A 24,427-nucleotide genomic window follows, 5' to 3' on the forward strand; every position below is an offset into this window, starting at 1 on the left:
TTGTTTGCTCTTTTCTCTAGTTGAATCTTGGGCGAATCAACTGCTTATAAACGGTATGATATGTGTTGTAGATGGTCAGTATGTTTCGGTGACGGATTTCTTATCTATCCCCCTATCTTGTTCGTTTTCTGATGAAAGTGACAACATACTTATTCAGCTTCTCAGATTGAGCTGAACGTACACACGATGAAAATTGTTTACAAACAAATATAGTTGGAAGCTTTTTTATTATGTGACTTTGGTATCTAGTGTCCACCCCGCATGTGGGCAGTTCTTTGCTCTATATTGCATTTCGTTCAAATGTCATAATACTCTCATTTGATTGGCCAAAAGTCTTTCGCTTAATCTGTGTAAATAAAAGAGTTCGAATTTATAGCCGAATGCGCGTAGTGCACTATTTAGAAATATTTTACTAAAACAGTACTGAAAAATTGAAAAAAAAACAGTGAATTATAATTATATACAATGTATTTGAAACTGGCTAATGAGGGTGGAAAGAGTTCGCTTTTACTTCTCTTTATTTCCTCATTCTGCGATACGCCCATTCGGCTAGCTCGGCGTCCTACATTAAGATTGTTTGTAATATAGTCGTTTTGTTGGGAGGCGAGTTACTGATTAGAATTAATACTCGATGGAAAATTATAGATCAACCGAGAACCTGAATAAGTCTGATTTGTGAAGAAGGCTCTGATTTTATTCTTAATCTTTCCTTTTCTCTTGTTCTCATTGGGGTTTATCATTCTATCTTCTGATGTGAAATTATGAAACCGACCCAAAATGAAGCTGCGGATGATGACAACTATAAGTCTTTTGACACAAATGCACGCCTGAGAAAATCTTTTACAACTATTTTCATTGCGACAATAAAAGTGACTTGCAAATCAAGGTGCGGCAATTTTTATTGCGACAATAAAAAATCAGGTGTATTCATACGCAGTTGAATTAGAGGCTTAGATTTTGAAACTATCAATTTGTCAATTATGTTGCTTCGTTTTGGATCTTTTGCTTCTATTTATTTGCTATTTCTGATTAGAGATGAAATTTTGCGAGTTGAGTGGTAGTGCTACTGGAGATTTTGTTTTGATTGTGTGTTGTTTAGAGCTGAGTGCAAAAGAGGGCCTGCTGTTGTGGTGTCAGAGAAAGACTCAGCCATACAAGAATGTCAATGTGCAGAACTTCCATATGAGGTACACATACACACACACACAGTTACTAACATTCCACTTCTTTGATGAGATGAACTGAATTGAACTGAAGTCGGAATGCAAAAATTAAAATTGATCTTGAGTAAGAGAATTAATAAAGATTAATAAAGATTTCGAGAGGATTTTGTATGTTTGATAGAAAAAGTAATGAGCGGATACTACTGCAACTGTTAGACGTTACATAGTAGTTGCATCTTAATGTAAAAATGTTAGTAGTATTGTTCACAGTGTACATTTGAAGTACCTTGAAAGTCGCCAACGAAAAGAAGCCATAAATGTCAATGTTCTCGTTAAGTTTATAAATTGATGTATTTAAAAGAAAAAAGTAATGATTTTCCTAGTTTTGTGGCCAGAATGATAGTTTAATGTGAAAAGGTTACATACGGAGAGGTTAATGGGTAGATTGCATAACAGGCAGACTGTCATTAGATCAAGTTGTGGTTGTCTTCGACTGTAATTTTATGTTGTGTTGTAGTTGTAAACTAGACATGGATCTTGTCCGCCTGTGCACCCCCCCCCCCCCCCCCACCCAACGACCAGTGGTTTAAGTACCACCCCGCCCGCCCCATTACTTTGTGTACTACGACCAGTTACAGAGCACGTGTCATTACATTGTAAATCATAGTAAATGTATGGAAAGTGCGCTTGGGGGAGGGGGGGGGGGGGGGGGGGCACAAAACGAGAAGATCGGTATAAATAATAGGATTGAGACTCGAGAGTGCGATTTATGGAGTAAATTAGTAAATTAGAAAATAAATGGTTAGTTTTACGAAGGGCACAGACTGATATTATCGGCTGCTAGTTTGATGCAGAACTATAACAAGTATTTCTGAAGGAGCTACTATGTTTGTAGGTTTTCTAGGGTGCCACTAGGTTACTATCAACTCTTTTCACAAGTCAATTTGTAATCGATGTCTTACTCGAAACTATTAAAGGTTATCTGAATGAAGTGAAGTTGCTTGGTTTACTGACTGGTGTTCCTTTGTAGCTTCAAGGACGGTCTAGCCTTCTGTGCATTAATCCACCGCCACAGACCAGAACTGTTAGACTACCACTCCCTCAGAAAGGTAGCATCCAAATTGGATGGGAGTAAAGTAACAAACAAACAAATAACAAACCAGCGTCATGTTATGTTCGAACTAATGCTGTTTGCTAACGCATTAGTGACTGTCCCCTTAATTTATCATTCCCCAGTTTGAGAAAGGTGTTCGTCCTCTTATCTTTTGCACTTGAGTGAAAGTTAAATGCTCTGAAATTTGGTGGAAATTATTCCAATCATTGAGTTTTTGCACAATTCATCCTTTGCCGGACAAAAATTTTTGAGCCTGGAAGATTTTTGTCGAGCGAGATTTTGTGCGAATCATTAATGTGATTTTCGTTAATTTTCAGCCAAAATGATTAATTTGGTATCAACGACCAAGTCTTACGACGTTTTGAATTTTTTTGATAGTTTTGAACAATTGAGACTCAAAAACTCAACGTAGAGCTGTTTGTTGATATTGTGAGTCTAGAATTTTGAAAATTGGTTTTATTAATAGCCGACGTCAGCCTCTCAACGGCTATTATTTAGGCACTCTCCTTTTTACAATTCACAGAATTTGAGTTGTATTGGGGCACTGTCTTTTTAAGATATGTTCACACATCTGTTGAAGTCAATTTGGAGTAGTGATTTTGTTCACGTCGAAGCAGGAAGTGGGGCGAAAAAGCGAGTGACATTTTAAAGTGGAGTGAGAAAGCGGTGTTTAAACAAAAATTCGCTTTCACGCTTGTGGTTTTTTTGTTCACATGCGGCAATTTCACTTTGATTTTAGTGTTTTTTCGATTTTTTTGGATCGGATTTTTTTCTGAATGGTTTTTAAAATCCATTCGTTGTTTGTTCATTCTAGCCTAGTTTTTAAAGATCTGTTCACACATTTTCATGATTTTTGAAGTCAAATTGGAGTGGCGATTTTGGTCACGCCGAAACAGGAAATGGAGCGAAAAAGCGAGTGGTTTTGCGGCGTGCATTTTTTCGCTCTAATTTTAAAGTAGAGTGTGAAAACGGTGTTTGAACAAAAATTCGGTTTCTCGGTAGTGGTTTTTTGTTCACATGCGGCAATTTCACTCTGATTTTTACTGTTTTTTCGATTTTTTGAATCGGATTTTTTTCTAAATGGTTTTCCCAATCCATTCACAGCTCATTCTAGCCTAGTTTTTTTTTGTTTGAACCAAATTTCTCTTTCTCGCTAGTGGTTGTTTTGTTCACATGCGGAATTTTGACATTGATTTTGTTTTTTAAATTTCATCTGATTTTTTTTTTGGAATTTGTTTTCCCAATTCACTCATAGTCCGTTCTAGATCTAGTTCCTGTTTATTCAATGAAAATTCTTTGAATTATACGTCAGGACTTGTCCTGCTATGTTTTGTTTTTAAATTCGCTTCACTTTTTGATCCCGTTTTTTGTTTTCCATAAGTCACGATTTTCACGGTTGACTTCTGACTTACTGCACTCACTTTTTCAACTGAATGGATTTTAAATTCTTTCATATTGAATTATGTAATGTAGTTTATACGGTCAAATTCAAGGAGCAATATCAAAAGAAACGGTATGAACGTATAAAGCCCGGTCATTAAGTCATAATGCGTTAGGTTATCAAAGTTAATCAAAACGATTGCTAGCTGGCATTAGTATTATGCTTAAGAGCGTTCAGTTAAGAAGCTGAATTGTGTCATTTTATAGTTTAACCGATAATGCAGAATCTACACATCAAATAAGAACACTTGCAAAATAAGAAGAAAATTGTTTCAGTCCCAATGTGCGTCAAGTGGGTCAACGGCGTCTATTTTCCAGCAATTTGCCGGCTATGTTCCTTGTTGAAAGCTCATAATCCTCTGGGATCTGATTCAATACAGTTGGTTTTTCTCGCGTCTCATTTGTCCGAGTGATTTGAATTGTGTGAAGTTAAAGGTTTTTTTTCTGTCGTATGACTCTGAAAAAATTCTTAAATGATCTAATCTTTTTCAAATCTGCATATGACAATTATTTTTGGGGACCTAAAATATGGTTTCTGAGATTTCGAAGCAGCTGTTGAATGACCCAGCCGTTTTTTGTTTTCTTAGATTTTAATTGGTGTTTGAAATTTTTGAGTTGAATTTTTTTCCAGATTACTCTTGGTCTCGACTTAGCAAATAGATAACCCACACTTTCTGTTGATTTTTGTTGTTTTTGGAGCCGCAATTTGAAGAGAAAGCATGTCATAACATCGCGGTTTTGGTGTTTTGGTTTTTCTTTCGCAAATGATTTTATAATGTAGGTGCTAAGCGACAGAGAAGGTCACTACTAATTGCTTTGTTGCAATTACTAATTGCCCTCAACCGAAGTTCGTAGCAATTGTAATCCTGTGGTCCTTTTTATGCGATATTCCGTTTGACCTATTTTTCGTCTGAGCCATTGGATTTTTTGTCCTCAAAAACGGGATAACAGGTAACGCCCGGAGGGCTTTAAGGGCTCTTAGAGCCGTACGCCTTATACCAGTCACTGAGAAGCGATTCGCCAAAACTGTTCTGAGGAGACAATTTCAAGATAATAAGGGCTGTTCTTAATTTTAAAATTTTGACCTTCTAGGTTACCCACTCCCCAGCACGCCCCAGTCCACCCTCCAACCGGTGGTTTGGACCCCCTCTCGTCCAGCCTTCCCAACCATACCCCCTAATCGCTTGACCCCCCTCCCCACCACTCTCACCCCCATGCTAGCATTTGTCTCAAGCTGGCCAGTACCAAAGCCAACCTCTCGCCGGTTGTTTGAGAGCAATTGGCCCGTCATTAGTCGGTTATGTTTAGAATTTTAATTGTCATGCTGTATTGTTTTAAAATCCGTTTGACTTTTTGGATCGATTCTGTTTTGGCCCCCCAGGCCCATGTGCTATTTTTTTTAAATTGTAACGTGCTATATATCAACACATAATTTGTAACTGGTGCGTACAAAAAATGGGAGGGGGGACAAAACAGAATAGATCCGACTTTTTGTTGTCATTTGGAGGTGAAATTTTTGGTAACGCCGAGGTAGTACAGAGAACAAAAAAGCGTCAGTTTTAAAGCGCAAGATTTTTCATTTATGAGTTTTTGAGAATACGGTGTTGGTACATCCGTTTTTCATAGAGAATTTCGGTTCACTTGCGGTACTTGGACTTCTGTTTTCACATTTTCTTCGTCTTTTGATTTGTATTTTGGTGTAATGGCGTTTTTTTTTTAATTTGGCGACCCCATCACTCCTCCTCCATCGCACTACACGCACTCTGCGCGCACCCCATTTCCCCCTCAGGGAACTCACTGCTCCTTACTCCCCCGTACCCCTCCTGCACATCATTTCACTCTTAGCCCCGCACGCTCTATCACACCTCGATTATCAAGCTTTAGTTAGCCTCACTAAGTCGGACCTAACTACTGACGAAGCCAACCACTCGCTAGTTGTTTGAGACCAATTTGTATGACGTTTGTTTATCATGTTCCTATTTCCACATTTTTTGAGCTTAACTTAAATTTTTTGGAATATTAGAACTGTGTATGGCAGAAAAAGTTCTTATATTCGCTTTTCTAGTGTCAGCATTTTTTGTCTTAAAATCTTTGAATTGTTTTTGAACCAAGTTTTCAGCTGAACAGTCATAGATAATGTTTTTCATTCACTTAAATTACTTGATCGAAACTTTCCAACCCCAATTCGACAAGGTACTCTTTTATGAGAAGTTCTTTTGATTTTGTATTTTTTGAGTTTCTACAGCCCTGTCCTTCGACTCCAATCTGTGATGCAATGATTGGTTACATTTGATTATTTCTTATTGTTTAACGCGTCGCATAGGCCTAAAATAAAGCCATAGTTTTGGCAAGTTCAGTTCTCTAGCAACCACACTAACCTTTTTATTTTTCATGCCCGTTGTGCACAATTTGTCACACTTTAAACATTGGCATCTAATTTTTGGATCTGGTAGAGAGCGTGTTGTTGTTTAGTGGTTTACTAAATGAAAATAGTTTTAACTTGTGTCTATTGATCTGTCCCTTTCTCCTTAGTTTATTCAGATACTGGAGTTGATCTGTCAATGAGTTTATGCTGCCCCAATTAACTTCATATAATCTTTACAGTTGAAATGCATGGTTTGGGCGTGTCACTTATTAGTTAAATATCTGCTTAAATTTAAACTTAGGTTCTCAATGCATTGCTGATTACATTATTCATAGAAATGGTTCAACACGGGTCGAGGAATTTCCATTAAAATAATGATTGAATTAATCTGGCGGAGAGCAGCATCGTAAAGCTGCCTCATAAAAGGCACTGTGGACAGCATAGATTAAGCAAAAATTGTTTGAAAGTATGACAACATAATGTACGGTTTGCGTATTTTCTCGAAAATCAAACAAATATGCTGGCGATCGTAAAAGATCCTTAGTTTTTTTGCAATTCTTGCCTTAATCCAGCGCTAGTGTCAGGAAATTGTTTGTCATCTAAAGTAAGCCTCGACCCGATATTTATTTATTGTCATACTGATATGATAAACAAAGTTGTTTAAGGATGACCCATACACAAACTTGAAGACTGCGTTTGAGGTTGCTGAGAAACACTTGGACATACCAATCATGTTGGACCCAGAGGGTAGGTAGCCAGACTGAAGAATTCAGTTTTAAATTTGTATCGAGATGTCAATCAGCTGAAAAACAACAGATTTTTGAAGTTAAAACTAAGTAACGTTTAAGAGCTTTGAATACTAACTGAAGACATATTGTGTGAATGCTGAAAATTGACCAAAAGCACAAAGTTGTCAACTTGAAATAGCGCGAAAATTGGGTTCAAGGAGCAAAAGGGAGCAGTTGAAACATAAAAAGCAACATTAAATGCCAAGAAGCTGCAATCGAGATAAGTTTTCAGTTTCCAAATGATTAACTTGGTAGAAAGCAAACTAAGGCTTCCAAGTTAAGAGATGCTGGTGCGATTCCAGTACTAATCCATTTTTAATGTGGTCTACTTCTGTATATAGCGCTCTTTTAAACTCTGTGTTCAGATATCATTGAGACTGCAAAGCCTGACGAGAAGGCGATAATGACGTATGTGTCGTGTTACTACCATGCTTTCTCTGGGGCACAGAAGGCGGACACGGCTGCCAGTCGGATCACGAGGGTGTTGGGATTCCACCATGACAATGAGAGAATGATGGAGGATTACGAACGACTTGCGTCCGAGGTAGTAATTCGCCATTCGAAGAGATTGAGAGACTTAATGGGGTGTTATAATGGGAGCCTTGAATTAAACTGAAGCATGTGCTCACAGGAAAACAGTTGCAGGGTTGTCGTTTTGATCCGAAAACTTGTAAAATTTGATTACTATGTGAGCTGAAGACTATCACAGTGCCGTGATTTTTATTGAAGCAAATTTGGGAGCTTTTGATTTTAAGATCTTACATTTGGAATCATAACCAAAGTGACCGAATTCATGAGCAGTCGAAACTTGTTCTTTTAGCTGTTGCGCTGGATCAATGCCACAGTACCGTGGCTGCAACAAAAGCGCATCAGTGATGGACCAGCAACTCTGGCAGCAGTCCAGGCCAAACTGGAAGAGTTCCGCAACTACCGTCGCAACGAGAAGCCTCCCAAGGTTCAGGACAAGTTGGACCTGGAGACCAAGTACAATACTTTGCAGACTAAACTGAGACTGAACAACAAGAGCGCATTTTTGCCATCGGAAGGCAAATTGGTATCGGTGAGTAACTACTAGACGTTTTGAAAGCGTGCGTCGCATGTTGTGGGCAACATTTCGGAAAACGTATGCTTTTGGATATCTGGACGGACCAATGGTAAATGGTCGTCGAGTTGGTATGGAATAAAGAACTGGATGATAAGCCTCTAAATGAGACATTAAGTTCTTGCCAATTATGCTAGAATGCTTTTGCAACATGATACAATGTTTTTAGAACATGAGACGTTTTAGTACTTGAGATGTTTTAGAGACGTTTCATGTTCTAGTGCTTGAGAAGATATTTTGAATATTGTTTAAAATTGTTTTGAATGTTGTTTTTGAAAATCCTTCAATGGTAAATTCACGTCTTTTACTAGTACTACTATTACTTTAACGATTTAGTTTGTTTCAGGATATCGTACATGCATGGAAAGGGCTGGAAGTTGCTGAGAAGGGCTTCGAAGAGTGGCTATTGGCTGAGATGAGAAGGTAATTAGAAGAAACCTCAAAGTGAAATTTGCTAATGTTAGGGGCGGGTTGAGTTGGAAAAAATCAAATTGGTTGGAATCGAAGTTTTGAAGCTAGTGAATATTGCTGCTTTTCTGCAGCGTATTTGAGAATTCGAGTCGGAGTTGACTACCGCAAGAGAAACTGACCAATCATAACGCCATATATCGATTTTATGTAAACTTACCAATCATACAACCGTCATAAAAAGTTTGGCATATAAATAGGGGTCACTTTTATAGTTACAAAGTTTCCATTAAAATGTCTCAAAAATTATTGTGTTAGATTATTGACAGTTCTATGGTTAGTAAGTTATGATACATGGTCGGTTTTGTGTTAAGCTTCAGTAACTTCGGTAAGTCTCAGTCATCTCGGGAGGTGATTGATTCAAGTCATTTTATGAAACTCGAATTGACCTATTTTGCAGGCTGGAAAGACTTGAGCATCTAGCTGCAAAATTTGCAGTGAAAGCGTCCAGCCAGGAATCATGGTCAGTGGGAAAGGAGGATGAACTGTCTGTGCCTGTGACTGCGAAACAACTGCACGAATTGAAGGCTCTGAGGAGGAGACATGAGGCCTTTGAGAGTGACCTAACTGCTCATCAGGACAGAGTTGAACAGATTGTGGCCATCGCGGAAGAACTCAAGTGAGTCAAGTTTAAGTTCTTAAGGAGGATCATTTTGATTTGGTCGTTACACGGAATCATTTCTGCTTAAGTTATGGCTTTAGATTCTTGAGTGATTGAACCTTTGTCAATCGATGAGTTGCGTAAGTGAGTGTTGTGGTGCTTCAAAAGGAGAAATTTGATGATGCTTACAAGAAAAAAAACGTCAATTAAGAAAAAGCCCCTTATAGGGTAGTTGGTCAAATCGGGGCAGCAAATCAACTCCTATATACGTATATAAATTCTAACAGTAATCAAACGTCAAAGCATCGTAAATAATGATAGCTTCTGTAGGAATCAGAAAGTGCGTACAAGATGATTAATTGCTCTCAAACGAAGTTTGTAGCAATTATATTAGTCGAGTCGGTCTTTCTTTTAATGCGATTTTTCGCTTGACCGATTTTTCGTCTGACACATTTGACTTTTCGTCCTCAAAAACGGAATAACAGGTAGCGCTCAGCGGGCAATAAGTTCTCTTAGAGCCTTCAGCTCACTAGTCTCGAAGTATTTGATTCACAGAAACTGTTTTGGAAACTTATACTTATAGTGTGAAGGGCGGTTCTTAGAGGTTGACGGTCGTTTGAGAGCAATTCAATGGTTTTAATTGATGCTTACAAGGAGTTATTTCTGATCAAGGCAGAAAATGAACTACTATTGGCAGCCGCAGAACAGATAATCGCGAAAACTAAAAAACTAAGATTTATGTCTGATAAAAGTCCAAAATTTGATGAAACTGCGAGAAACTAACTTGTGTTTTGTAACACAGTGTTGTCTAGAAATGTGTGCCAGTAAAATGGGTTGTGTTTTGTTTGCAGTGCCCTGGGCTATTATGACTCAGTTGCCATTGCTGCGAGGTGTCAGCGTATCTGTGACAATTGGGATCTGCTCGGAGACCTCAGTGGAAAGCGAAGACACACTCTCGAAGTGAGTATTTTGCTCTTAAAGACCTCTCACTTTTCTTCTTTAAAATGAATCATTCTTATTGAACGCAACTAAGGAGTTAATCGCTAGTTTCTCAACGCGTGTTCATTTGTGCATTTGAGGCCTTCCTTTTGTTTATGTTAGTTACACAGGACAAGCTGGCGCAAGTCTTTATCTATTGTATAATCGAGTTGTACTGGACTAATGAGTTCGGCTCCGTACACAAGTCCAGTGCTAGCAAGTCCAGAGTTATATTGTCTTCTAACTCATATAATGTATTCTATTCAGAGCAGTAAATGGATCAGAGTTATAGGTTTCGAGTATTTTTTAACGTCAGGTGTCCCTCGGTTGCAAGAACGTGAAGGGTTTAAAGATGGTTGACCTCTGTTACTTCCAAATTTAAGAAATTTCTTTTGTTCTCTGCTTTTTGACTCGGCTATAAACATATGCCAAATGGAGGCACAGTTTGGAATTATACCTCTGGTCTCCCCGCATTTCTCGTGAAAAACTTTCGCCTTTTACTAAAGTTTTCCGTGTGGGGGGACAACTTGAGATTTGTCTCTTTTTCCAAGCCTGCTCCAAAGGAGCAGGTCACACAATTTGCAAAATCTGCACTTCAAACTTTTCAGCAATTATCTAGTTATTCATTTTTGAGGATGGATGTGGGAAAAGTGGATGTGAAAATTTTTTCGCTGAGCTAGCAATTTTTTGGATCATGTGTGGCATTTTGTATGCAGTTTCAACTCCAATTTTTTCAGTTTAAAATGTTTGATAAATTATTTAAACTAGTAACAGTGCGTGTGGAAGCATTTTTAACCATCTGAGGCAAAAAAATACTTTGCATTCAGTATTGAGCTATATTTACAGCTTTGCCATATTGGACCCTTTTTAGCAGTTTGTGTTCCTTTCAAATTTTTCATAGCATTTGGGGAGTTCTGTTATTCAAAATTGTTGTTTAAGTTGTCTTGTCTCACTTTCATATTATGTGATACTAATTTTGGGTTTATTTTGTTAAAGATAATTGAGTATTTAAGCAAAATTTAACCTATTTTTGTCATTTTTTTTTTCATTTTTCTGTTTCATTTGGCTTCTCGCTTGTTTTTATTTTGAAATCATTGATTAAGAGCTATCCTGAAGGTTCTATTTCTAAAAGTACCAGTATTGGCCAAACCGGACACTTTCATTGAAATAAATAATACTAATTTCTATTATTTTGGCTCTTAAATTTTTTTGTTGTTTCAACATATTTTTGTCAGTTGTTGGGTGTGTGGGTGCTGGAGCGGCAGAAAAAAATCAAAATTATAATATTTCAAAGTAATATTCGTGAAGTAGCTTTTCACCATTTTGAGGATACTTTTGTTCCTTTGTTTGTAGAAAATATCATTTTTTAACTTTGTCTTTCACATCCTTTACCTTTCCTCGGTTTTCTATTGAAAAACTTTTTGGTTGGTGTTCCTGTTATTTGATGGTTGTTTAATCAATTGAAACTAACTGCATCGAAGGTATTTTTTCCTTAGCCGTTTCTCAGACGCAACTTGTAAAGAAATTTTTATACGATGTTTTATCAGTTTTTGTTCTTGGATAGTTTTCCATTATTGTTCTTCCTCTTATTGTTTCGAAGTGATCAACATGAATTAGTACGTGGTTACTTATGCCAGCTAAGGTGGTCAAATTTTTAAGTCGATTCGTTTCCGGAGTGCTTCTGGCTATGTTTTTTGAGTTGTCAAACAAAATTTTGTTTCGCTTTACCTTGGTTCACAGCTTCTTCAACATTTTTCGTAGCTTCTTTTTTGCATCTCTAGGCTAGTTTTATTCTTCGCTTATTATGCCCGAAGAGCTTACAAACTGCAGCTGCTTGGAAAGGCAATCTAAAGTCAGCAGAATCAGTAACGAAAAATGAAAAGGAAAAATTAAAAAATGGAGTTAAGCCCAATTTTAGATGCCCGCTACTTAAACTTAGTTCTTATAAATTTTACTTAGTATCACGAATTTCTAGCCGACGAATCCCCTCATTAAAGAACAGAAGTATGCTTAACTACTAATTCAATCAAAATATTTAGCACTTTAAAATAATTTTGTACAAAAATCAATTTTTATCACGGTTTTTCTGTTCCTTCCAGTTCAGTCGTGCTTATTGGAATATATAGCGGTTATTTTCCGCCATATTGCCACGTATGTTCGATTTTAATCTCTTTGACTATGCTGACTTTTGAGAAAATGCGAAAAAGAATTTTTAATAGCTGCCGTCAGCCTCAGCGGCTATAATTTAGGCGCTCTCCTTTTTTAAATTCACTTTACCTTTTGATCACGTTTTCCGTTTTGCATAAGGCACGATGTTTACGCTTGACTTCTGACTTACTTCACTCATTGTTTCAACTGAATAGATATCAAATTCTTTCACGCATTCAATTACGCAATGTGGTGAATACAGTCAAACTCAAAAGATAAAAATCGAAAGAGACGGGATACACTGATAAAGCCCGGTCATTAAGTCATTGAGAATTAGGTTATCAAAGTTCATTATTAATAGCCGCTAAGTTAAGCCCAATTTTAGATGCCCGCTACTTAAACTTAGTTCTTATAAATTTTAGTTAGTATCACGAATTTCTAGCCCCCGAATCCCCTCATTAAAGAACAGAAGTATGCTTAACTACTAATTCAATCAAAATATTTAGCACTTTAAAATAATTTTGTACAAAAATCAATTTTTATCACGGTTTTTCTGTTCCTTCCAGTTCAGTCGTGCTTATTGGAATATATAGCGGTTATTTTCCGCCATATTGCCACGTATGTTCGATTTTAATCTCTTTGATTATGCTGACTTTTGAGAAAATGCGAAAAAGAATTTTTAATAGCCCCCGTCAGCCTCAGCGGCTATAATTTAGGCGCTCTCCTTTTTTAAATTCACTTTACCTTTTGATCACGTTTTCCGTTTTGCATAAGGCACGATGTTCACGCTTGACTTCTGACTTACTTCACTCATTGTTTCAACTGAATAGATCTCAAATTCTTTCACGCATTCAATTACGCAATGTGGTGAATACAGTCAAAGTCAAAAGATAAAAGTCGAAAGAGACGGGATACACTGATAAAGCCCGGTCATTAAGTCATTGAGAATTAGGTTATCAAAGTTCATTATTAATAGCCGCTAAGCGATAGTTTCTATGTTTGGGGACATCGTGGTTTTTGCAATTCAAAGATATTGAATTGTATTGGGGCGCTTTTGTTATTTAAGATCTGTTCAGATTTTTCAATGACTGATCTTTCAAAACGGGATAAACAGGTAAAAACCAGCGGGTATTAAGTTTCATTAGAGGCCCAAAGTAGTTTTCAGTGGTCCTTCAAGTGCTTAGAGTGATGAAGCTGACGGGATGGCCTTAATTGTAGGTTAAAAGGTCATTTTTAGGTGTTTTTTGGGCTCAAAATGGTGCAATTTTTCATGTTTTTATTTGTGATATTTTTTGAGTTTTTGTTTTTTAGTCTGAGGTTGAAGTTATTAAAAGTTGATGACGATCTTTTTCAAGAGAGAAATAGTTGTTATGGCCATTTAGTGAGCTTTTTGTTTTGGTGCTACAAACACAAACCCACAAAATGATAATAATTTTTGCAATTTTTTTTAAAGTTTTCTGACAATTTGTCAATTCTCTAGTTTTTCTAGCCTCAGGGGCCAAGGATATTCCTTTAAGGTCTGATATTAGGGCACTGCGTAGTTTTCTAGATATAGAACATTGCTTAGTTTCTAGTAACAGCGGAATGGTGCTGAACGTTTTAATGTCTCAAATTTTTTAAAGTTTTTTTTGTCAATTTTTGACATTTGTCCAATTTCAAGTGCCAGAAAACCTATTCAGCGGTCTGATAAACATTTGTTAAATGGTTGTTAATGTCAATCGAATTGTTTTCAACAATTTAGCATTTCGAGTTTTAGCAACGTTGTCAAAATTTACAGTTTTGACAACGTTTCTTTTATGAGTTTTTTTTGCATCAGTTGCCAGTTAAACTCCTCCAGGTTCTAATAGTATGTTTTAACATATTTGCTAGGGGGCAAGGGATTGGTTTTCAACATTTTAATAGAAGGACTAGGAAATTCTATTTTTTGAAATTTGACTTTTCTGAAAGTTATTGCATATCGATCTTTAAGCGACTGAATTTTTTAAGGGTTGGAATTTGGTTACTAAATAGCCCCTAGAGACACAGGAATGATTTGGAAGTTATTAATATCTGGATTTTCAGCAGCAGTTGATAATTTGCAATTTTAATTTTAAAACTTTTCTGTCAATTTCTGAGTTAATCGATCTTCAAGGGCCTGTGAACTTTTTGATGATTTTATGTGTTTGGTTGGTATTATTCAACTGGTCTGCTTGTCAGCCAGAGTACGCAATTCTAAGTGTTAGTCAATTCTTTGAATTGTCTTTCAGGAATTGTCCTGCTATGTTTTTTTATTTCGTCGCCTCCATCGATTATTCATACGACCTGACTTTGGGATTGACTTTTTCAATATCTTCAATGACTTTTTTTGCTTTGCGGTTATAATTTGTGTGCCTGACGTCATTTTTGCGGATAGGTCAATTGCGTGACTTAGCTCACTCAGATAATTATTTACTAGTTAAAGATTAATAAATTCACTTCACCTTTTGATCACGTTTTCCGTTTTGCATAAGGCACGATTTTTACGCTTGACTTCTGACTAGCTTCACTCACTGTTTCAACTGAATAGATTTCAATTTTTTTCAGGCATTCAATTACGCAATGTGGTAAATACTGTATAAGTCAAAAGATCAAAAGAGACGGGATACACTGACAAAACCCGGTCATTAAGTCAAGGGCCTGTTTTGTCTTGCAGATATATGTCTTGCAGATTATATGTCTTGCAGATATAATCCTGGAGAAATTTAAGATCCAAAAATGGTTTTGAAATATATTTTTGAATTAGGTATATTTAAAGTGATCAATTTTTGCCTCCGGGGTAAAAGCTTCAAGAGTTTTAGTAATGAGTATATTTTTGTTTAGTTTGTTTGATTGTTTTAATTTCTCAACTTATTATTTTTGTTTGGCTGATATTATTCAGTTGGTCTGCTGGTCAGGTAGAGTAAGTACTTCTAAGTGTTTCATTCAATTCTTTGAATTGTCTTTCAGGACTTGTCCTGCTTTGTTTTTTTAATTCGTCGCCTCCATCGATGATTCTTGCGACCTGACTTCTGGAATTGACTTTTTCTATAACTTCAATGACTTTCTTTGCTTTGCGGTTATAATTTGTGTGCCTGAAGTCCTTTCTGCTTTTAGGTCGATTGCGTGACTTAGCTCACTCAGATAAACATTTACTAGTTAAAGATTAATAGTGTGCATCTAAGTAGTGCCAAACATATAAGGTATAATTCTTTGAGTAGTAGTCATAATTTTTTGAATTCGAATATTAGCTTTGAAAAAGTTGTGTTAGGTTTTTTTCCTATCGGGCGTATGTGTCTAATAAAAATGACAGTCCGAATCTGACACAAAAAGTCTAGTGGTCTATTAAAAGACTGGTGGTCAATCTGTCTATCTTATTTCTTTAGTTGTTTCAATTTCATGAAAGGTCACAAGCGTGTATTGCGGTTATTTTCCGGCAATCTGATAAAAAGTGACTGAATGGTTGTTAGTGGCATCAGAATTGTTTTCAACGGTTTAACATTTTGAATATTCGATTTTTTTTGATAAAATTTGCAATTTTTCAATATTAAAAAAAAAATTCTGTCTTTTTTCGAGTTTTTCCAGCCTCAGGGGCCGTGGAATCTCCTTTATGATTTGATAATAGAAGATTGCATAATTTCTAGTAAGAACGGAATGGTGTTCGACAATTTAATATCTCAAATTTTAGCATTTTTGGATAAAATCTGCAGTTTTTCCAGGTCTTCCTAAAATTTTTTGTCATTATTTGACATTTGTCCATTCTGAAGTGCCAGAAAAACTATTCCACGGTCTGATAAACATTTGCTACATGGTTGTTAATGTGAATGGAGCAGATGTAATCCGGGAATAATTTAAGATCCAAAAATGGCTTTGAAACATATTTTTGAAATATGTATATTTAATGTGATCAATTTTTGCCTTCGGGGTAAAAGCTTGAGTTTTAGTTATGAGTATATTTTTGTTTAGGTTGTTTGATTGTTTCAATTTCTCAACTTATTGATTATTTTGTTTGGCTGCTATTATTCAATTGGTCTGATGGTCAGGTAGAGTAAGCACTTCTAAGTGTTTCATTCAATTCTTTGAATTGTCTTTCAGGACTTGTCCTGCTTTGTTTTTTTAATTCGTCGCCTCCATCGATGATTCTTACGACCTGACTTTGGGATTGACTTTTTCAATATCTTCAATGACTTTTTTTGCTTTGCGGTTATAATTTGTGTGCCTGCAGTCATTTCTGCTTTTAGGTCAATTGCGTGACTCAGCTCACTCAGATAAACATTTACTAGTTAAAGATCAATAATAGGCTTCTTAATAATAGACTTAGTGCATCTAAGTAGTGTCAAACGTATAAGGTGTAATTCTTTGAGTACTAGAGTCATAATTTTTTTGAATTCGAATATTAGCTTTGAAAAGGCTCTGTTAGGGTTTTTCCTCATCGAGCGTATCTGTCTCAAAAATCACAGTCCGAATCTGACACAAAAAGTCTAGTGGTCTATTAAAGGACTGGTGGTCAATCTGTTTATCTTATTTCCTTAGTTGTTTCAATTATATGGAAGGCGAAAAGCCTCTATTGACGCTGTTAGGTAGGTTTAATAAAGAGTTTATTGTACTACTCTTCGATTCGTTTTCGGTATTCTACCGGCAATGTTTTCATGCAAAATTTTTGCTTGACCGTTTGACTTTTTTAGTGATTCTTTTACGCCCTAATTCGTGAGTATTAGTCTTGAGTTTTTTTATGTTCAATATCAATTTTAAGGGCTTGTTCCTTATAGATCGTGTGTCATAAAATTGAGCGTCCGAATGTAACCCAAAAAGTCTAGTGATCTTTTAAAGGACTGGTGGTCAATCTGTCTATCTTATTTCTTTAGTTGTTTCAATTTCATGAAAGGTCACAAGCGTGTATTGCGGTTATTTTCCGGCAATCTGATAAAAAGTGACTGAATGGTTGTTAGTGGCATCAGAATTGTTTTCAACGGTTTAACATTTTGAATATTCGATTTTTTTTGATAAAATTTGCAATTTTTCAATATTAAAAAAAAAATTCTGTCTTTTTTCGAGTTTTTCCAGCCTCAGGGGCCGTGGAATCTCCTTTATGATTTGATAATAGAAGATTGCATAATTTCTAGTAAGAACGGAATGGTGTTCGACAATTTAATATCTCAAATTTTAGCATTTTTGGATAAAATCTGCAGTTTTTCCAGGTCTTCCTAAAATTTTTTGTCATTATTTGACATTTGTCCATTCTGAAGTGCCAGAAAAACTATTCCACGGTCTGATAAACATTTGCTACATGGTTGTTAATGTGAATGGAGCAGATGTAATCCGGGAATAATTTAAGATCCAAAAATGGCTTTGAAACATATTTTTGAAATAGGTATATTTAATGTGATCAATTTTTGCCAGAGTTTTAGTTATGAGTATATTTTTGTTTAGGTTGTTTGATTGTTTCAATTTCTCAACTTATTGATTATTTTGTTTGGCTGATATTATTCAATTGGTCTGATGGTCAGGTAGAGTAAGCACTTCTAAGTGTTTCATTCAATTCTTTGAATTGTCTTTCAGGACTTGTCCTGCTTTGTTTTTTTAATTCGTCGCCTCCATCGATGATTCTTACGACCTGACTTTGGGATTGACTTTTTCAATATCTTCAATGACTTTTTTTGCTTTGCGGTTATAATTTGTGTGCCTGCAGTCATTTCTGCTTTTAGGTCAATTGCGTGACTCAGCTCACTCAGATAAACATTTACTAGTTAAAGATCAATAATAGGCTTCTTAATAATAGACTTAGTGCATCTAAGTAGTGTCAAACGTATAAGGTGTAATTCTTTGAGTACTAGAGTCATAATTTTTTTGAATTCGAATATTAGCTTTGAAAAGGCTCTGTTAGGGTTTTTCCTCATCGAGCGTATCTGTCTCAAAAATCACAGTCCGAATCTGACACAAAAAGTCTAGTGGTCTATTAAAGGACTGGTGGTCAATCTGTTTATCTTATTTCCTTAGTTGTTTCAATTATATGAAGGCCAAAAGCCTCTATTGATATTGACGCTGTTAGGTAGGGTTAATAAAGAATTTATTGTACTACTCTTCGATTCGTTTTCGGTATTCTACCGGCAATGTTTTCATGCAAAATTTTTGCTTGACCGTTTGACTTTTTTAGTGATTCTTTTACGCCCTAATTCGTGAGTATTAGTCTTGAGTTTTTTTATTTTTAATATCAATTTTAAGGGCTTGTTCCTTATAGATCGTGTGTCATAAAATTGAGCGTCCGAATGTAACCCAAAAAGTCTAGTGATCTTTTAAAGGACTGGTGGTCAATCTGTCTATCTTATTTCTTTAGTTGTTTCAATTTCATGAAAGGTCACAAGCGTGTATTGCGGTTATTTTCCGGCAATCTGATAAAAAGTGACTGAATGGTTGTTAGTGGCATCAGAATTGTTTTCAACGATTTAACATTTTGAATATTCGATTTTTTTTTTGATAAAATTTGCAATTTTTCAATATTTAAAAAAAAAATTCTGTCTTTTTTCGAGTTTTTCCAGCCTCAGGGGCCGTGGAATCTCCTTTATGATTTGATAATAGAACATTGCATAATTTCTAGTAACAACGGAATGGTGGTCAACATTTTAATGTCTCAAATTTTTTTTTTGATAAAGTCTGTAGTTTTTTTTAGGTGTTCCTAAAATTTTTTGTCGATTTTTGACATTTGTCCATTCTCAAGTGCCAGAAAACCTATTCCACGGTCTGATAAACATTTGCTATATGGTTGTTAATGTGAATGGAAGAATTTATTTTAAGATCCAAATATGGTTTTTAAACATATTTTTGAAATAGGTATATTCAAAGTGATCAATTTTTGCCTCAGGGCTTCAAGAGTTTTAGTAATGAGTATAGCTTTGTTTAGTTTGTTTCATTGTTTTAAGTTATCAACTTTTTGATGATTTTGTGTGTCTGGCTGGCATTATTCAATAGGTCTGCTGTTCAGGTAGAGTAAGCACTTCTAAAAGTTTCATTCAATTCTTTGAATTGTCTTTCAGGACTTGTCCTGCTATGTTTTTTTTTTAGTTCGTCGCCTCCATCGGTGATTCTTACGACCTGACTTCTTGGAATTGACTTTTTCAATGACCTCTACTGTTTTGCAGTTGTAATTTGTGTGCCGATTTTATAATGATGTTTTTTTAATAGACCTAGTCGGGTATTTAGTTTTTAAGTCATGATTTCTGACTCAGGTTTTGTCTTTCGTTGTTTTTAATAGTCGCGGAGTGGGGGACATTAAAATCAACCATACCCCTCAGATCGCCCAAAAGTAGCCGCCATTGTTTCCCATAAGCCCAATTGGACTTGATTTTTTTCGTTGTCAAGCTTTTGCGTTCGACCACATGACGTCAGAATCACTTCAATTGTTATTCACTCGTTCAAGTTAATTTTAACTGAATTTCGTACGTGCCGTCATTTCTGACTCTTAATGGAGCGAGTTCCTTGTTCATTTGCGTCTTTAAGTTTTTGTTCACATGTGACTTACCTCACTCCCAAAATTGACTTCCTGACTCTGAAATTGACTTTTCCTGGCATTCTTTTCATTCATGACAGTCCGAATCTGACACAAAAAGTCTAGTGGTCTATTAAATGACTGGTGGTCAATCTGTCTATCTTATTTCCTTAGTTGTTTCAATTATATGGAAGGCCAAAAGCCTCTATCGACGCTGTTAGGTAGGATTAAAAGAGTTTATTGTACTACTCTTCGATTCGTTTCCGGTATTCTACCGGCTATGTTTTCATGCAAAATTTTCGCTTGACCGTTTGACTTTTTTAGTGACTCTTTTACGCCCTAATTCGTGAGTATTAGTCTTGAGTTTTTGATTTTTAATATCAATTTTTAGGGCTTGTTCCTTATAGATCGTGTGTCATAAAATTGAGCGTCCGAATCCAACCCAAAAAGTCTAGTGATCTTTTAAAGGACTGGTGGTCAATCTGTCTATCTTATTTCTTTAGTTGTTTCAATTTCATGAAAGGTCACAAGCGTGTATCGCGGTTATTTTCCGGCAATCTGATAAAAATTGACTGCATGGTTGTTAGTGGCATCAGAATTGTTTTCAACGATTTAACATTTTGAATATTTGAATTTTTTTGATAAAATTTGCAGTTTTTCAATATTTTTTTTAAGTTTTTGTCTTTTTTCGATTTTTTCCAGCCTCAGGGACCATGGAATCTCCTTTATGATTTGATAATAGAACATTGCATAATTTCTAGTTACAACGGAATGGTGTTTTAATGTCTCGAATTTTTTGTTTGATAAAATCTGCAGTTTTTTTAGGTCTTCCTAAAATTTTTTGTCAATTTTTGATATTTGTCCATTCTCAAGTGCCAGAAAGGCTATTCCACGGTCTGATAAACATTTGCTACATGGTTGTTAATGTGAATGGAGCAGATATAATCCTGGAATAATTTAAGATCCAAATATGGTTTTTAAACATATTTTTGAAATAGGTATATTTAAAGTGATCAATTTTTGCCTCCGGGCTTCAAGATTTTTAGTAATGAGTATAGCTTTGTTTGTTTCATTGTTTTAAGTTATCAACTTTTTGATGATTTTGTGTGTTTGGCTGGCATTATTCAATAGGTCTGCTGTTCAGGTAGAGTAAGCACTTCTAAGTGTTTTATTCAATTCTTTGAATTGTCTTTCAGGACTTGTCCTGCTATGTTTTTTTTTAATTCGTCGCCTCCATCGATGATTCTTACGACCTGACTTTTTGGAATTGACTTTTTCAATGACCTCTACTGTTTTGCAGTTATAATATGTGTGCCGATTTTCTAATGATGTTTTTAATAGACCTTATAGTCGGGTATTTAGTTTTTAAGTCATGATTTCTGACTCAGGTTTTGCCTTTCTTTGTTTTTAATAGTCGCGGAGTGGGGGACATTAAAATCAACCATACCACTCAGATTGCCCAAAAGTAGCCGCCATTGATTCCCATAAGCCCAATTGGACTTGATTTTTTTTCGTCGTCAAGCTTTTGCGTTCGACCACATGACGTCAGAATCACTTCAATTGTTATTCACTCGTTCAAGTTAATTTTAACTGAATTTCGTACGTGCCGTCGTTTCTGACTCTTAATGGAGCGAGTTCTTTGTTCATTCGCGTCTTTAAGTTTTTTTTCACACGTGACTTACCTCACTCCCAAAATTGACTTCCTGACTCTGAAATTGACTTTTCTTGGCATTCTTTTCATTCATGGCATTTTTTCAAAAAAAAATTATTTTCTCGGTCTGTTTCTTTCACTAGTTTTAAGACTCCATATCTACAAAGCTGTTGCGGCTATTTTCTGGCAATTTGCTGGCTATGTTCTTTAATTTGTTTTACGTTTCGATTACGTGCTATTTAAGAGCCACATTTTTCACCATAAAATTATTACTAACTTTTTCATTTAAGTGGAGCTTTATTTGACCCCTTTAATTGCTCTCAAATTAAGTCCATGGCAATTTTTTTCTTTTGTCGGATAATTTTACTTTCCGTCCTGAAAAGTGGGATAAACAGGTGTAAAAATTTTTTGTCGCATCATTTGACTTTTGTCCCCAAATGTGAGATAAACTGGTATAAGGACATAAGAGTCTACAGTCTTCAGTTCAATGCTCTTGGAGCTCTTCTAGTTTTAATTATACGTTTAATTTCTTGATTTGGAGGTCAGTTTTGGGAAATTTTTGGGAAATTTGGACTCCCTCCCGCATACAAACATATGCGCGCGTGCGAACACAGAGACAAACTGACACACACAGACACGGACAAAGATTATTAGAAGCTGCGAATGATTTAATAATATACATTGAATGAAGCAACATGAAATTCGTCCTCAATATTTTTGCTAATAGTTAAAATTTTTTCATTATTGCCACCCAGTTTCATAAAACTACGACCCCGGTTCACCCACCCAGCAAGTGAGAGCCTTAAATTTGGGTTTCCTACCAGAGCCAACCCATCGCCATTCTTTTCAGAGAAGTTCATCCAACATAGTCGGTGATGTTTATTTCAGGAAATGGAACGCACGATGGAGAAAATTGACCAGCTGCATTTGGAATTTGCCAAAAGAATTGCGGTTAGTTTAACAATGATTGAAGAGCCACAGTTTAGTTGCAGCTTTATAGTTAACTGTTCAACATTCTGAGATGCCAAATTGAACGGTATGACTGTGAAGGTGCTAGGACAATAGATCGAAAGACAACAGATCGAAAGCGAAAATTGGGACAATAGATCGAAAGAATTACGTATTGGTAAATTAGATTTAAGCGCTCATTTATACAGCATATAATATGCTCTGTTGTGATAATTTGCTCGGTTGTGATAGATTCATATCAAGTCCCACGGGCCACTAAGGCATGGCCATGGCTCGCGAGGCATGACCATAATGTAGTAATTATACTGCAGCTGGCAAATAATGCTTAATTTCAACCAATCAAGAAGAATAGAGATTAATTTTCGATCTATTGTCCTAATTTTTCTGTTTTCGATCTATTGTCCGATCACCGACTCTAAACGAAAAAATTTTTCACGAATAAAACTGTCTTCCGAGTCACCTTCGCGGGAAATGTATAAAATCTTTGATAATGAAAATTAAAACACTCGCGTGCACATTTTAAAATGCCGAAAGTCAGTTGCAGAAGTTAAAATGCCAGAAGTTCCTACTTAGCCACAGAAGTTGACTTTCGTCATTTTAAAACGTGCGCGTTTCGTGTTTTAAGCATGGTTACGTGACTCTGCAGAAGTCACTTCGATATTCTGACTTAATATCTCGAACCGCTTCTCGGTTCTCACGGATTTCAAGTCTCACGGAAAAATGAGGGTGAATTATTCATGTGTTGTTCAGCCGTTCTACAACTGGGTGGACAGTGCTTGTGAGGACTTGACTGACATGTTCATTGTGCACACAGTGCAAGAAGTCAGTGACCTCTTAGGGGCCAATTCACACTTCAAACAGACTCTTCCCGAGGCAGAGACTGAGTACAACGCAATCTGCGGACTGCAGTCGGAGGTCCAGAAGTTCGCACAGGTGAGGGAATATGAGTAATAAAATTACACTCTTTTTAACGTCTGAATCTCACTGGACAGTGACAACCGTCAAAGCTGCATCGTTTAAATTTGAAGTCGAATTCTAGCGCTGATTTTATTCTCATTGAGGCTGTGAAGGGAGAGAAAGAGCGATGTTTAGGGCTATTTTTTCATCCTGGTTCAGCAAGTAGAGTGAGATCAATTTACTTTGATAGCCGCGACGCGATAGCGACTATTATGGGGGACATCGTGGTTTTTTACAATTCAAAGAATTTGAATTGTATTGGGACGCTGTGTCTTTTTTAAGATGTATTCGCACATTGTTCAATGACTTTGATCTTTCAAAACGAGATAGACAGGTAAAATACTGCGGGCAGTAAGTTTTATTAGAGGCCCAAAGTGGGCTTTAGTAGTCTTTCAAGTGCTTAGAGTGGTGCAGCTGCTGGGATGGCCTTAATTTAAGGTTAAAAGGTCATTTTTAAGAGTTTTTGGGCTCAAAATGGTTGAATTTATAATAGCCGCCCTCATCTTCTCAGCCGGCTATTATAGCGCTCCTAATTTTGTTTTTTTTGCTATTATTTTGCTATTATAGCGCTCCTAATTTTGTAGAACAAAAAAATATTTCCCTCATTTTGCCGCTTTCTCAACATTGTGTGTGAAATCTTTTTGACTTCTCCAGGCTAGTTTCAATTCTTTCCCTAGGCTAGTTTCTATTCTTTCAATCGCAATCATGCTTATTGGAATCAACGGCGGCTATTTTCCGGCAATCTGCCGGGTATGTTTCATGTTTTTTTGTCATTTTTTTTGTTTGATTAGTCTTAGGTTGAAGTTTTTAAAAGTTGATGAAGGTTTTCCGAGACAAAATTACTTGTTATGACCATTTTATGGGCTATATGTTTTGGTACTACAAACACAAACACGCAAATAGATACTAACTTTAGCGATTTTTTTCAAGTTTTTTTTTGAAAATTTGTTATTTTATTAGTTTTTCTTGCATCAGGGGCCAGGGAATCTCCTTTAGGGTTTGATAATAGGGCACTGCACAGGTTCCTAGGAACAATAGAATGGTTTTCAACATTTTAATATCTCGAATTTTTGCATGTTTTGATAAAGTCTGCAGTTTTTGAATTTTCTCTGAAATTTGTCAATTTTTGATAATTGTCCGAGTTTTGGAACTTTTCTAAAATTTGAAATTTTTTCAAGTTTTAATGCATATGTCTTTTATTCAGTT

The 24,427-nt window shown here is 36.0% G+C and overlaps 1 protein-coding gene and 1 non-coding gene across 3 annotated transcripts in view; both read left to right on the top strand.

The window, feature by feature from the left end:
* Window positions 1-24,427, top strand: part of LOC142353964 (alpha-actinin-2-like) — a 71,542-nt gene that overhangs the window by 26,925 nt on the left and 20,190 nt on the right. The window contains exons 4-13 of one of the 2 annotated variants that reach the window (XM_075406201.1): window positions 1,100-1,187; window positions 2,194-2,272; window positions 6,748-6,829; window positions 7,236-7,414; window positions 7,691-7,930; window positions 8,319-8,395; window positions 8,841-9,059; window positions 9,893-10,001; window positions 22,184-22,246; window positions 23,015-23,197. In XM_075406201.1, coding sequence (XP_075262316.1) covers window positions 1,100-1,187; window positions 2,194-2,272; window positions 6,748-6,829; window positions 7,236-7,414; window positions 7,691-7,930; window positions 8,319-8,395; window positions 8,841-9,059; window positions 9,893-10,001; window positions 22,184-22,246; window positions 23,015-23,197 — 1,319 coding nt within the window. Of the gene's footprint in view, window positions 1-1,099; window positions 1,188-2,193; window positions 2,273-6,747; window positions 6,830-7,235; window positions 7,415-7,690; window positions 7,931-8,318; window positions 8,396-8,840; window positions 9,060-9,892; window positions 10,002-22,183; window positions 22,247-23,014; window positions 23,198-24,427 lie in introns of those variants that run through there. The other variant, XM_075406202.1, reaches the window with a different exon arrangement.
* LOC142354781 (U5 spliceosomal RNA) lies at window positions 10,475-10,590 on the top strand. The gene has a single exon (XR_012761116.1). It is a non-coding gene; the product is annotated as a U5 spliceosomal RNA (small nuclear RNA).

Source organism: Convolutriloba macropyga, chromosome 15 (genome assembly GCF_964194025.1).
Source record: "Convolutriloba macropyga chromosome 15, txConMacr16.3, whole genome shotgun sequence".
Lineage (NCBI taxonomy): Eukaryota > Metazoa > Xenacoelomorpha > Acoela > Convolutidae > Convolutriloba > Convolutriloba macropyga.